Source organism: Vulpes vulpes, chromosome 2 (genome assembly GCF_048418805.1).
Source record: "Vulpes vulpes isolate BD-2025 chromosome 2, VulVul3, whole genome shotgun sequence".
Taxonomy (NCBI): domain Eukaryota; kingdom Metazoa; phylum Chordata; class Mammalia; order Carnivora; family Canidae; genus Vulpes; species Vulpes vulpes.
In genome coordinates this window covers 88,235,992-88,251,545 of record NC_132781.1, presented here as the reverse complement: position 1 = coordinate 88,251,545, position 15,554 = coordinate 88,235,992, and the positions used below count along the sequence as shown (strand labels likewise).

Genomic DNA, 15,554 nt, shown 5'->3' with positions numbered 1-15,554 from the left:
CAAGAGTTCTTGAAATAATTAAAGGAATAAAAACCACTGTCTCTTGAGTGACCTAAAGCCAAAGTAGAAGTGTTAAAATTCAGAAATAAAGCTATGAGCCATGGTTTTCTTTGCACATTCTTTCAGAAATACTGAAATTGAAAAAAATGTTTTGTGGCCTTCCTTTGTTCAGGGTCATGTTTTTGTTCCTGGGCAATGTTGAACTTCTCTATCACGAGGGGACCAACCTTTTTGTGCTCCTTTTATCTGGCATTTAGAAGCAGCTGACCCCTGTGCCTTTCCAGGAATCAGTTCCATCTGAGTGTTCCCATGACCTTTCTGTCATCCTCCTTCCTACATATCCCCAGTTCTCTTTGTCATCCTCATATGCGCTATGCTCTGCTGTGCCCTTTTCTCCACCTCCCTGTCTGTCACTCTGCGTTTCTCCTACAGCTTACCAGGTTCCATAGGGAATATTTTTGCTGTTAGATATTGAAGAATCCATAGGACCTCAAAGCTCTTATACCAATGAGTTTTTTTCTTTGCTTACCTACTATGGAAAATAATTTTGAAAAACTATGAACTCCTTCGAATATTTTTATGTTGGCTATAAAAATTTTTCATCCTACCAAAGGATTTAATTTTTGATGTATTTTAAATATGGACTTTTTAAAATAAAAACTATCCCTCTTTAAAAAAAATGTTTCAAATAAAATCGCAGTACCTTAGTGATTTGGTAATCCACCATAAATCATTTAAAAATGTATGAACAAAAGAAATGTATGAACCACTCATTTTTAACAGTTAAAGTTTCATTTGATTTCTTTTTTGTCTTGAAGTTGTATTTCCATGTCATTTTATCCATCGAATTTTATCCTAATATATTTCTTAGTCATTTATCACACTGTCATACTGCCATTTTATGAAAGTATGGATCTAAGTTTAATTTTTATTTCTCACAATTATAAATCTCTAAATACTAAAAGTAAGTTCTGGATTGATGTATCATTGTTATTTTCCTTAGCTCTTAGTTGATCAAAACAACACAAACGTATTAAGATTGTAATGAATAATTATTAAACAGAAAAGTGAAATGATTTTTAGAAAAAAAATGTTTGATGAGATGTATCTGTGGATGAATATTACATATTATTTGGAGTGAAGTGCTAGTCATCATCAAATTCTTTGTTTTTATAGATGTAAGTGCTGAGGAACTTTGCTCATATAGATATACACATGGGAATAGAAGGAGATTTGTTGTAGTAATATCACTAAATTCTATTTCATCTGATTCATATGTAAAAAAATCTCCAAGGGATTTATTATCATCCAAAACAATTCCTTAACACTCAGCTACAATTCAGTCTTGTTCTCCTTTAGCTTTGTTGACAGAAAGGAATTGGAGTCTCTTGATTTGCAAAAGAGTTTCTCACCCAGTTAGAGGAGCTTCTCACTTCTGCAGTTTCTGGGAAGTACACCAGAAAGACTTTACCTAACATATAAATGACTTTTAAATATATCTGCTGTTAAAGAACAACATTTCCATTTGGTGGCACTGGGTTTAACCTGATACACTCCAGGAGCGTTGAGAAAATAAATTTATGATTCATTTCAGAACATCTTGCCTGATTCCTTTGACCCCATTGCAGTCTGTATATCCCTCATGAAAAGGAGTGGTCTTCACTTTATTGTTATGATTTATTGCATGTCTTTCTCACATTTACATCTCTGTGCCATGTACTGTGAGTAGCTCATAGAAGGGACTCTAATATATGTTGAGTGAAAGATTTCCCACCTGTCCCTTTCCTCTGAACTAATGTTTTTAGCTTCTCTTTGGATTAAAATATATTTTTGTCAAAATGTTATATGTCTTTCATATGACCTCATTGGCAAAGCTATGCATTGTCAAACCAGTCAGTCTAATCAGACTTATTCTCTGTCAGAAATGGTCTGATTCCATTTCTTTTCAGTTCATGTCCCATGTCAGTGTACATGCCTCTGATCTTCACTTGATTTGATCATGATAAATGGCCAGACAGGTAGGATGAAGTGTGTGCCTTGCTAGCAGTCTGCTACACCTTCATGCTCATCCCTGTGCTCTCCCCTGGGTCTCTCCCTCACAGCCTGCATCTTTGGCATAGTCTAAGCACTGAAGAGGCATGGTGCTGATTAGAAACTGTCATCCCTGTGTGATATCTGTAGATTGAGAGCCAGAAGTCCTCACTGTCCCTTAGAAATGTCACAGGACAGGGCAGATTCCATGCTGTGCTGCAGGTAACAGAACCTGGATTAAAGGCAGCAGCCTCAACCCTGATGTCTGTTTAGTCCCCTGGCAGAGGTCTTCCATATCAGGTTGGTGTACATCCAGGGGTGGGTTGCCATGCCTTTTTCTGAGAAGTGGGAGAAAGGTAACTGTGAGAAGGAAGTAGGGACGGAGCCCCTGCCTCACACATCAGCTGTGTTCAAGAGTTCTTTAAACACCTAGTTTTAAGACCGCTGTCCTAGTCCAGCCCTGAATTGTCCTTTGACAAGAGCATTTTGGGGAAAGAATGATGAAAACTAGGATTGTGTTATCTGATTTTTTCCTTCTGGTCTGGGGAGGTACATGTGCGAGAAATACCAGAAGTCTAGAGCAGTGAAAGGTCGATCCATATGTAGGAGGCTATGATTATCTTTAGCCTGTGGCCAGCCACTTCTTGAGGGGTGTTTGGTCTTTGGACTCCAGTTTGGCAGCGAGGGCTCTGGGACTGACCTTAGGCTCTTGAGTACCATTAGTTAGCTTTATAGTGATGTGACCTCCTAGGTTGTAATTTCCAGTAAATTGGCAGTGGTCCTAACAGTCACGTTAGTAGATTGTTGTCATGAGGCAATAAGAAGATGTGTTGAATTTACAGTAAGCATTCAGCATGTCTCTGCTCTTGTACCTGTGAAGCACTGACACTTGGGACTCCCTAGAGCCATTCTATCCCAGGACCTCAGGCAGGGAGAAGCCATCCCTTTTCCTGGCACTGTAATTATGTGATCCAGATGTGTGTTTCCCACTGCCTGAGAGACATTCCATGTGGCGGTTCTACAAATCCCCCAGGATTTTCATGTCTAAATTGGAAGTCATCTTTTTCCTCTCCTGCCTGCTTTTCTTCCTGTTTTGTTTTGTTTTTTTAAAGAATAAACCCACTGTCAGTCTGGGTCCCCAGCCAGCAGCCCAAGAGTCCTGTGATCAATGTCTTATATTCCATCTGTCCCCTATATACTTGGTATTTCTTCCTCCAGTGTCACGACTCCCCACTCATATTCCTGCACTTGACCTGTGACCATCAGCCCTTTCCTGCTTTCAACTCCCTTCTCACCTTTCCTCCACTTTGCTGCCAGAAGGAGCATTCTGAAACAGGTCCACTAGGGCTCCCCTTGCTCAAACCATTCTCCTCCATCAGTTTCTGCTCATCCACAAGGGATAGTGATACCTCGGTGTGGCATGCAGCCATTCCTTTGAGCCCTTTCTGCCTTTCCTGCCGAGCCCCCTCTGCTTCCTGCTGTGTGCTCCCACACTTCTGAGCTGCTCCCAGTGCTGAAAGGCCAGTCCCTGTGGCCTGTCACACTGTAGCTGATGCACCATCCTGGTCCTCAGCACCCTTCCCTCTAGCACATGCCAGTCTAAAGTCTGCCTCTTAGATGGTGCTTCCCCAGATTTCCCACATTCCACCATTCTGACAGATATTTCCCAACTGTAACATCTCTGAAATCAGAACAGGCAATGGCTTCTCAAAATTTAATTGACAGCATTTTTTTCCTTCCTTAGTGGCAAATAAAATAAAGGTGTACCGTAAAATTAGTGGCATTAAATTCAGTGCAGTTTGTGTATTCCTCTCTTGTGGAGCTGATTTTTTAATGATTTGTATATAAAGAGATTGTATATAAAGAGGTTGTTATATCCACTAAATTCCATGTTGCTTTAAGAGAGGGACTTTGTTTTCCTCATTTTGCATTCTCTGTAACAAGCACAGAGGCTAGCACATCTTAGAAACTTAAAATGGATTGAATGAATAAAGTAATGAAAGAGTGAAGGCAGGGGGTCACTGCTGGGCAGATGTGCTAGGGCATTGGGACAGTCGCCCTGACAGAATGGCTCTCTAGTGTATATGGCAGCATCACTTTCTTCTACCTTTCCTAACTTCATTAAAAAGGGGCAGGCCTGTTATTTGAGGACAGGGGAATGTGGGTTTTCAGGCCCAGGCAGCATATTAGGACTTCAGGTCTGAACTTGACACGACCATCCCACCCTCAGGACAGCTTTCCCTATCTCTATAGTCATCTGTTGTGCTGCACAAGGTGGTGCGATGCCAGCATGCTAAGCCCTGTCAGTTACGTGGACAACAGAAGTCTTTTTGGGCTTTGTGGCCCACTTTTCTTGGAAGCATTGCCTTGCTCCAGTGTCTGATCTCTTGTGCCTTCCAGTCTGGAGAAAGTTGCTTGCACAGGACACACGCCACTGAAACCAAATTACACCCCAGGATATCAGTTTTTCTTTAGTATGCCTTGCACTTTTTCGTCTCTCCTGGCCTCTGCTTTCCCCAGCTTCAGTAGTCAGAAAATGGCTCAGTAAGCAGAGACCTGGAGCCGAGGCAAGGGGTGGTCATTCATCCCAGGGGGATAGAGCTTTATACCCTCTCTACCACAGCTATGTCCTGCTGCTTGCCAGTGCCCTCAGGTTTGTTAGTTGGTAGTGATAAACTCGTACTTTCTATAACCTCTTTTGACTCTCCTTTTTAAACTGTGAGATCCTCCAGTCTCCCTTCATTTAGTACAGGCTAATCCTTTCTGTACTTTTCAGAGCTTCTCATGTTTATAGCCTACCTTACATGATTGATGTTTGTGGTCAGCTCCTCTGCGACATCTGGAAGGCAACTGAATTTCCTTGATAAGTCTGAGTCATTCACCACATAAGAACAACTAATATCTTGGAAAGATTTCCTAAGACAGTCTTGTATTAAAGCACAGCCTTCTGGAATCAACCTGCTGGAGCCATAAGCTTACATCCATTACTGTTTGTATGATCCTGTACACCTGATCCCTATGGTTTTCCTGAACCACAGTAAAATAGAGTTAGTGTCTCCTCATGACATTGTCAGGAAGACCAACTACACAGTCTGTCAGAGCTCTGAGCACAGAATCCAAGACCGCATAGGCTCTCAGTAAGTGCAGTCCTTATTCTGAAGTATAGGTATGCATTTGCTCACTTGGATTGAGTTTCTTCCCTGACCTTGGTCTCTGCCATCTTAGGATGTCTTAGGACTGCAGCGGTTCACACTGAACCTAGGTCTGACCAGGAGAAGTGATGACTACCAGTGGAAGAAGAAAGGGTGGTCTCTGGGCTCTGCTGTGCCCAAACCAGCTTTTTCTGTCCATGTTTCTGATATAAATAGATGAACCGTCTCATTTAAGAGTTGCTTCCAGACACCTTGGAAGCAAATCAGGAAGAAGTCAGATCTGAAATTGTTGTAACCAACATTTGATAGCAGCTCTTTAGAAAAGTAGAGAGTACCTTGAATCTCATCTTAAAAAAAATGAAGTGATACCCTTGGCACCATATGCCAGAATAGATTTCTAGTAGGTCACCTAGTTGTAGGTTAACTGTAATGAATATAATTATAAATATCTAGAAAGAGTATGAGTAAGTATGAATCTCAGAATGGGAAAGGGGGGCATGTAAGCTTTAAGCTTATATAAACTTGTGGGAGAAATTGCCAAAAAATGAAAACTTGTGTCAAAATACATCCTAAAAATTAAATCATCAAATGGGAAAGATACTGCAATACGTATGGCAAAGGGTTAATCCCCTTATTTATTAAAGAATTGTTATACAGCCAATGACAGTGCTAACATACCAACAGAAAAATGGAGAGCATTTCTCTTTGTGTGCTTGCATATGTGCACATGTATATATTTGCACGTTTATATGTAAATATATTGAAATGCAAAAATGCACATAATACATCTGGGTAAGTACATATAGAGAAAAGACTCATTTTGAGAGGATACACACTAACATACTAAGTTATCTCTGGGTTGTTGGATTATATGTTTTTTCTTGATGTTTCTCTGTATTTTCCTAACCTAAATTCTATTTGTATCTTTTTCTTTGTACTGCTCAGTGTTTTCTGATTTTTTTTTAATAATAAGCATGCATTTCTTTAATATCAGCAGAATTCTAAAAGAATCCACTTTATTTAGGTTTCTGTGCTTCTGAGTAAATCCTTTGACCCTACATATTCTCCAAGGTAAACAGAAAACATCCAAAGTTAGTTGGCAGTTTTTTAGATGTACGCTTGATCTTTGAATGGTTTTCTCCATATGCCTGTACATGCTTCTGACACCTGTTCTGTCCTCTGGAATCTTCTGCTCTCATGACTGCTCTGCCCTAGACATCTTTGCAGTTTTTCTTATATTTTCATTTTTGTTGCTTTGCTTATTTAGATTTCACTTTGAAGGTACAGAATTGTCCCCTTCCTCTCTGCCCAAGTTTAGAACTAAATACAGGTTCAGGACAATTCTGAGAGGGCTGGAGTTCTCTGCAGAAGCGGTCCTGCGGTGCGGGAGAGGTGTGTAGCGACCTCATCAGGACACCCAGTACAGGGCCCATAGGTGTGGAGTGGATGTGTTCCACGCTGTACAAATCTGTGTCCCAGTCACTGGTGTCCCAAACTTTCATCCCTGTAAAGCTATGAGTTTAGAAAGGCTGTCACCCCAGGATATCTTTGCATTTCCCTTCGAGCTGTGTTCCCTAATGGGACTCAATGGCTGTATTTTGAATTAAGTGAGTGATTGAATTCACTGAATTATTGAAAACTTTGGAGATTGTCTAATAATCTCAAACTTATAAGAAAAATTAATATGAACTTATGATTGTTTAAAGCCTGATCTGTGCTCACCCACAGGAAAAAAAAGAAAGGAAAAGGAAACCTTTTCTTTTGAACCAGATTTTAGTGGTCCCAACTGGCTCTGCTATCCCAGCAATCACCTTTACATCTCAAAACAAAATTCTGTAATTCTTTACGTTGTAGTCAAGGCCTCCCACCTGCCAGTCCTTCACATCCAGTGTAATTAACAAGCTAGGTAGTTTTTCTTTGTGGAACAGTTTAGCTTTGTTCATACTGGATCCTAATGATCTGTTGTCAGATTTCATGCAGGTTTCAGGCAGCAGGGACACTGCCCTGTGGAGGGAGGGTCATGCAGAGGAAGGAGTCTGGGAAAGCCAGCAAGCCATCCTCTACCTTCCCCCTGCTAGTCACTCTGTGTGCCTGCACAGGCTGCTTGCTTCCATATTTTCAAAGGAAGGATGTTGGATTATCTATTTTAGGACTTATTTAGTTCTCACATTTTGTGTCAAATAGTAGCTGACATTTGCCATTGGAAGATCTGTTTTAGAGGTGGGACAGTGGAAACCAACATAATTTTTTAAATGCTTGTCTGTAATAGAGGTTAGCTGAAATTGCATTTAGATTGTTAATCAGTCCTCTATAATTAGGCACTAGGTTTTTTGAAAGAAAGTTGTTTTTAGAAAGTTGTACTTTTAAAAGTAAAGAAATTTTGCTTCTGTGACATTGTGACAAGGGGATGTCCATGTAGCAACCTAAGTGAAGTTCTGGTTATCGCAGATGGCAGACACTGCCATTTTCTCATTTTATCTGGAGAACACGTAATGCCAACAGTAGTATTTTTGTTAATGTTAGATGGCTTATTTTTAAAGCATCAAATATATTTTCTATTTAAGTCATTATGGATTTATTTTAATAGTTAATTAAAAATTTCGTTAACAAACCATCGTGGATGGGATCAAAGGGAAAGAGCTATACCTTTTCCAGGAAAGTGTGATGTATGATCCACATCAATTTGTTGCCTGTTTTCCCAGCAAAGCAAAATATGACTATTAGTCCCTCAGTTATATAGGAACTCTGAAAACTCTGGAGAATTTTGGTTGATGTGTTATTAGTAAGCAAAAATATTCAGGTTTAAAAATGATTAAAGCTAATGTCAGAAATGAATTGGCATATTGCCACTACCATTACATAAAATAAAATGACCAAAAGCTGTTTGAATTTCAGAACTGATTACTGGTCTCAGTAGTTTCAAATTTATTTTAAGGACAGATTTAAATTTAAGCGGTATAATTCATCATTTTTGGTGGTACAAGTGTAAGAATTTCCACTTATTGTTTTTTCTCCTGTGGTAGTGTCTTGATTGTATTCCTACTAGCTTAGGAGAAAAGGAATAATTAATTGTAAGGGCGCCAGGGTACCTGAGAAACCTTACAGGTCATGGGAAATAAGGACTAAAAGCCATTAGGAATAAGGAAGCACCTACCATCTCATCTCATCACCCTCCTGCCCTCCATTCATTTCTGCATGGCAGGTGTGTTGGAGATCCTCAGAGTGATCCTCTACCCCCTGCCCAGTTCTGGTGATTCAGTAGGGGTCATAGCCCTCAAAAAATAGTCATACTCATGGCTATGGCTTATTATGGCTTCCAAGAGTACTCTCCAGGTAGAGTCACACAGGATGTGCTAGGTTTCCCCAGTGACAACCTGTAACATATGCCAGCCAGGAAAGCTCCTTAGAGACCCAGTGCCCAGGATTTTTATTGAGGACTGGTTAAGTAGGCAGCCTCTGCCCAGTATGTACAAAAATTTTAGATTCCCAGGAGGAAAGCAGGCATTTAGCATAAACCGTATTATTTGCACAATGTAAGCACAATGAGCCACTTTTTATCAGCTAGGGAATGGTAGGAAACCCTCCCTAAATCCATATTCTCAGACACCAGCTTAGGGTCTCCCTTGCAAACAGGCCATTTCAGGGATGCACAAACCTTCTGTGTTAATTCTTTTCTGCTCAGAAGGAGATGCACTTCATCCCACCCACCTTATGCCTTCAGATTAGGTGCTAGTGTGATGAACTAACATCTCCAGATTCCTAGGAGAGAGAATTAGCTCAGTTAGGATGAATCCATCTGATGGCCACGTATAAGTACCTTCTCTCAGCAGGATCCTCAAGTTGGTTTTTGCTTTGTATCTCAAGCATCTTTGAGATAGGAAGAGGGACAAATGTTTTCTTGTGAATTGAAGAACAGAATGTAAATATAGGAAAGCATTTCCCAAGCCCCCTCCCGCAGATCAGCTGCAGGGCTTTTGAAAACTAGTGATTCCGTGTGGGACCCAGGCAATTTAACAAAATTCCTGGACAAGCAGAGCAGAACTGACTCTATTTTGGGCTGCACCAGGCTTGTGCTGACCTGCTTATTACTTAGGGCACTGCCCCGCCCTAGTCAAGCCCAGGACACACCCTAATCGGAAATCCGGCTCAGTGGACCAGCATGACTGTGCAACTTTCTGTGTATCCCATTGGCCACTGGCCCCTATAAAGTTGCTAAGCCTCTTAGTCTTGGGGTCCAAGTCCCTGCTCTGCTGCGTCGGGTATACTTGGACCCAGGCTCGAGCTTGTAAATAAACCCTCGTGTGTTTGCATCGGTGTCGGCTCCTTGGTTTCCCGGATTCGTGATCTTGGGCACAACATTCCACACTTGGGTCATGGACTGACTACCAAGAAAAAAAAATTTCCTCCTCAGATGAACTGGATTTGTATGCAGTTTGTATGAGGTAGCATTATGGATTCCCAGGAACCAAGGATGTCATCCCCTTGAAGGAAACCTGGTCTTCATCTCCTCTGTAGTGCCCTACTCAATAAATATGCCAGGTGACGAATATGTACCCTCAAAAGTAAGTCTTTAGGAAAAAAGAGGCAAAACTCAGTGCTCCTAGGTTATTTTAATAATCCTCTGGTTTCACTGTCACCCTTCTACATCTTTGGGGCTAAGGACTTGGGAAACACTAAGGTCTGATGTAGGGAAGGCTGAGCCATGATGCACAGACAGTAGTAGGAGAAATGCTCTTTTAGACAGGGCAGTATTTTTTTTTTTTTTTTTTAGGGCAGTATTTTTTATTGTGGATTTTACCAGCCTTACCGAGGGAGAGGATACTGCCTGGTTTTATTCATTAGCACCCAGCTCTCAGCGCAGTTGGTTTCCACGATAAATAACGCTTCTGATGTACATTATCTGTCCTGTGTCTTAATGCTGTTGCATGTATTATTATTATTATATATATTTCACCCAAATTGTGTGGATCTTTATAGGTTTGGTTGAGTTAGAAATAAATAGTCTTATTACTGGTTAATCATCCTAAATTAATGGAAGCATCAAGTTTTATGAAATTACTAATTAATTTAGTTATTGGAAAGCTATTACTACTCAGCTAATCGTAGCTGCAGTTGCCATACTTTAACTGGGTATATATTTTGCTCTGTTAGCCAAGTTCAGATCTGCATTTGTGCAGGTCACATAGTCTTACATATGGTAATTGAGCACCTGGGTATGTTGGTTGGTGGAAGGATGGGACAGTGACACAAGAGGCCTAGTCCTCAGCAGTCTGCAAGGGGTTAGCATGCAGGCATGTAACATTTCTGTCGCATCTTTTGTTTTCACAGTGAGAGAAAAACGCAAGAGTCTCTTCATTAACCATGTAAGTGAAGTTGTCTCCTTGTGTTCTTCATAATGACTATACTGTGTAAAGAGCTTAAATAACCATGTCTGGAGTAGGTGCAAAGGGTTCATGTATTTTGTCAGTACATGGAAGAATGTGAAGAATGTTGTGATGTACATATGCTCAGTTTGGTTTGTAATTTGGCAAGTATGGCTTGGTATTTCCACTGTCCAAAGTGTTTTTCCAGAAGCCCCAAACTGCTGTTGTTCACGGGAAGGTATGAATGAACAATACCATAGCACACACTACACAGGTCCAAATGAAAGCCACTTCTGTTAAATTTCTAATTCTTTCCTTCTTCTACTACCCCCCACCCCGCCACTGCCATTACCATTTTTCTCCCTGTAATTCACTTCTGTTTGAATAAACACATAATTGTTTCCATGAGGCTATTGTCTCCACATATTCTTTCCTCTCTTTAATAGGTATTTAGAGGTCCAGCAGAGTCCCTTTGTTTTTAGAGTTCCTGCAGAAAGAATAAACTGGATAATACTTTAGTTTTAAAAGGATTTAAAAAGTTCAGCTCTAGTCTTTTGGCCAGTTCTGAGCAGTATCTCCATCCCCTGCTGGCTAGGCATGAAGTGTCTCTTTGAGGTACTTTGTTCTTCCTGGAGGGGCAGATGCCGCTTGCTGGCTCCAGTCTCTGCTCTGTCTGCCCTCCCACTAACACCTCTCCACCCTAGAACACCCCGACCTCTATCCCTCAGGAGTGTGGAGACCTGCCACTTTCCTCTCCTTCTAAATATATGCCTCTTTATTTAGGAAAGAAAACTGTCTCCATGAGGTATGGAATGATGAAGTAGGGGAATTACCAAAAGAAGCATGCTATAAATTCTCATATTGAAAAGAATGATGATGTATTTGACCTTATAAGGACTTTCTCAGAATTTCTAAACTGTTTGCATATAAGTTTTTGTGGATTTTGAAGTACTTGGCACTGAAGCTATGTTAAAGAGACTTATAGCTATAATACTACTGCCTTCCCTGCCCGTTGGAGATCTGGACAAAATGCAGTTGAAAAATTCATAAGCCAGGCCCAAGCTCTCAGAGGGGCTCCATGGTTCACCCTTGGGAGATTGATAATTCCTTCTTAGGCAAGTCCGTATAGATATACCTATACAGTGTCGGAAGGGTCAGAGAGAGGGTCTGTAATTTTTATTGGATTCTTAAAGCATTTGCGACCTCTTCCCTGGCCTTCTCAAATTTTGAAGCATCAATGTGTAAAGTATCTGTGAAATTAAAATTTATGTCACAAGAAAAACATAAGCATTATTTAAAAAAAAACAGTATATACCTAGACATAGAAGTTTGAGTGATTTGAACTAATTTTATAAATCCTTATCTTTCATTTCTTTGCCTGCTGGATGCTCTGGGGTAGGTGCTTTCTGACTCATTAGCAAATCTGACAAGGAAGTCGCAAAGAAGAGATGAGTTGAAACTGCAGACAAGCTGCCTTTCTTGGTCATTGCAGCTCTATTATAAAGGTGTTTTGAAGAAAGAGGAGGATAGGAGTTAGCCCATGCCACCCTGTTCTGATTGTGGCTAATGAGACAGAGATGTGCTGTCAATAGTGCTGACGTGCAGATCTATTTGGATATTTCTCCAACTTAACCTCACACTTTGTGTTGTATACAGTCCTGGGTACACACTGGGTAAATATCTCTTGTACCCAGAATATGGATTAGAATGGTAGGCTATGTATTGTAAGCCAGCTCAGCCCTCAGACCTCTGTAAAACATCTCATCTCCTGATACAAAGAGTGAAATTACACAGCTGTTGACATCTGCTCTAATGTACTTCCTATATAAATCTCTGTGCTGTCTTACATAACAGATGACTGTGTAACAGTATTACCCTCTAGTTTGTGAATAGACCTAGTTGTAAAGTAGCATATTGGTTTTGCATGTGCTGAGAAAAGCCATTGGAATGCGCCATTCCAACCGACTGGAATATAATTGGAGTGAAGTTACTGCAGATTCAAATTAGGCCAATAAACCATCTGTGTTCAGGTTCTTAGACACCTGGGTGTTATAAGTTAGAACACTAGACAAAGGATGAATTGTCATCATCAGTAGTCTGTTGATTACCATGTTTGTGTCTGGGTCTGTTCTAATCTATTTAGTAACCATGCTGGGTAGGTACTATTTATCAGTTCTCACTTGGACAGAGGTTGTTAAGCTTTTTTATCTAAAGTTAGAGATGATATTTATAATTAAATTTTTATAGGATAGTTTCTAGAACTCATTTCTGAATACTGGCCCTAACAAAAATTTGTAATTTAATTTATTGTTGAACTGTGGAATGATGGTTATTCTTTGCCCTTGCTTATAAAACCTCTTTTTTAGTGGCTTTATTTTGAGGGGTGCTGTTTCTTTAATTTCTCCTTCATGTTCTGAAAAACCTAATCAGTACATGTTGCTAAGAAAATCTACAAGGAGGCTAGCTACTATTTAAGAAAAATGAAAGCAGTGGCTCTAGGTAAGCCATTTTAGAATGTAAGTGTGGTCAACTCTACCCCTGGATAATGTCTGTGGGGGAAATAGCTTGTACTAGATGGAAGAGAATTAGACTTTTCTGGCTCCCAGCTAGTAACACCTTGGCAAGTGACAGGAGTAGACTTTGGGAACATTAACAGGGAAAGGATCAGTTGAGAATGAAACACCACCCAGGCTGGAAGAGAGATGGGCCTTTATTTAATTGGCCCAGACGAGCCAAGACATTCATAAAGGATTAAGTAAAAAGAGGCTGCCTCTAAAAGAATTATTATAGATTTTAAACCTTGAAACCATTTGAGGATAAACCTCTTTGGTTATTTTGATAGTTAAGTCAGGGTGAATTATAAAGATTCATATTCAACTAATCATCTTTCTATGTTTTCAAGTAATTAGTATTAATAGTTCTAGGAAAATGTAATACATTATGAATGACATTTAGGTTTTTAAAAGAGGGCTGGGTAAAGAGCTTTGTTTAAAGTTTCTACTTCATTCAACATTTGCTAAAGTTTCGGCTTTGCTTTTTGTTTAAGGTTAGTTATTTCAATGAATCTTTTAATTAGAATGTGTAGATCTCTCTTTATAAATTGTGAGTGGCACATTGCAGGCGTCCAGTCTAGAATCACCCTTGAAACTTAGGGAAAATTCATGCCTTTTACTTTGTGCTAATATTTCTATGACATCCTCTTGTCACTTGGTAACAGCATACCTAAAGTGATTTGATCATTCTAAGAAGTTTAAAAAAAAAAAAAGGTATTAAAAAAGAATGAATCAGAATTGAATGGCTGACCTACCTTACACTCATGGAAAACAATGATAGTATTTGTCTTAATAATGAGACAGGTGATAGTTCTAGAAACTTTGTGAGAGAATAAAGTAACTATAGGATGTTACTTAACAGTTAAGCAGTAGTCACACTGTTAGCTGGACTTAGAGCCAAAAGGATTTTGCTCAAGCCCTAGACCTGCCACCTGATAATTTGGGGACTTTGAAAAAGTCTGAAAGTCTCAGTTCTCCTGTCTCATAGAATGGGACATAATTATTGGCCTACCTGACTCAAATGATATAATGGAAAAGAAGGTGATTTGCAAACTAATTATAACCATATGCATCAACCATATGCATATGTTGATGTTATTACTTTTATTGCCTATTGGAATACAGATAAATTCTGTTTAATTTTCCAAGTTCAACACCAAAACTAATGAAAGTCTTTCTGGTATTTTGAGTATGAATATAGTGTTTTCATAATTGTTAGGGTCAGAATGGAATATATTCTTTCCAATTTTGTTTGGGGATACTGCTGTGTAGAGAGTTCATAGTCGTCTTAACTAGTTAAATTCTTTTTTTTTAATAATAAATTTATTTTTTATTGGTGTTCAATTTGCCAACATACAGAATAACACCCAGTGCTCATCCTGTCAAGTGCCCCCCTCCGTGCCCGTCACCCATTCACCCCCACCCCCTGCCCTCCTCCCCTTCTACCCCACCCCTAGTTCGTTTCCCAGAGTTAGGAGTCTTTATGTTCTGTCTCCCTTCCTGATATTTCCCACACATTTCTTCTCCCTTCCCTTCTATTCCCTTTCACTATTACTTATATTCCCCAAATGAATGAGAACATATAATGTTTGTCCTTCTCCGATTGACTTACTTCACTCAGCATAATACCCTCCAGTTCCATCCACGTTGAAGCAAATGGTGGGTATTTGTCATTTCTAATGGCTGAGTAATATTCCATTGGATACATAAACCACATCTTCTTTATGCATTCATCTTTCGATGGACACCGAGGCTCCTTCCACAGTTTGGCTATTGTGGCCATTGCTGCTAGAAACATCGGGGTGCAGGTGTCCCGGCGTTTCATTGCATCTGAGTCTTTGGGGTAAATCCCCAACAGTGCAATTGCTGGGTCGTAGGGCAGGTCTATTTTTAACTCTGAGGAACCTCCACAGAGTTTTCCAGAGTGGCTGCACCAGTTCACATTCCCACCAACAGTGTAAGAGGGTTCCCTTTTCTCCGCATCCTCTCCAACATTTGTTGTTTCCTGCCTTGTTAATTTTCCCCATTCTCACTGGTGTGAGGTGGTATCTCATTGTGGTTTTGATTTGTATTTCCCTGATGGCAAGTGACGCAGAGCATTTTCTCATGTGCGTGTTGGCCATGTCTATGTCTTCCTCTGTGAGATTTCTGTTCATGTCTTTTGCCCATTTCATGATTGGATTGTTTGTTTCTTTGGTGTTGAGTTTAATAAGTTCTTTATAGATCTTGGAAACTAGCCCTTTATCTGATACGTCATTGCAAATATCTTCTCCCATTCTGTAGGTTGTCTTTTAGTTTTGTTGACTGTATCCTTTGCTGTGCAAAAGCTTCTTATCTTGATGAAGTCCCAATAGTTCATTTTTGTTTTTGTGTCTTTTGCCTTCGTGGATGTATCTTGCAAGAAGTTACTGTGGCTGAGTTCCAAAAGGGTGTTGCCTGTGTTCTCCTCTAGGATT

General features: G+C 40.0%; 1 protein-coding gene across 7 annotated transcripts in view; it reads left to right on the top strand.

The window, feature by feature from the left end:
• Positions 1–15,554, top strand: part of CCNY (cyclin Y) — a 235,079-nt gene that overhangs the window by 157,670 nt on the left and 61,855 nt on the right. For 6 of the 7 annotated variants that reach the window (XM_026000812.2, XM_072749172.1, XM_072749173.1 and 3 more), the window contains one exon: positions 10,512–10,546. The exons of the other annotated variant lie outside the window; for it this stretch is intronic. In XM_026000812.2, coding sequence (XP_025856597.1) covers positions 10,512–10,546 — 35 coding nt within the window. The remainder of the gene's footprint in view (positions 1–10,511; positions 10,547–15,554) is intronic. 7 annotated transcript variants of the gene reach the window in all.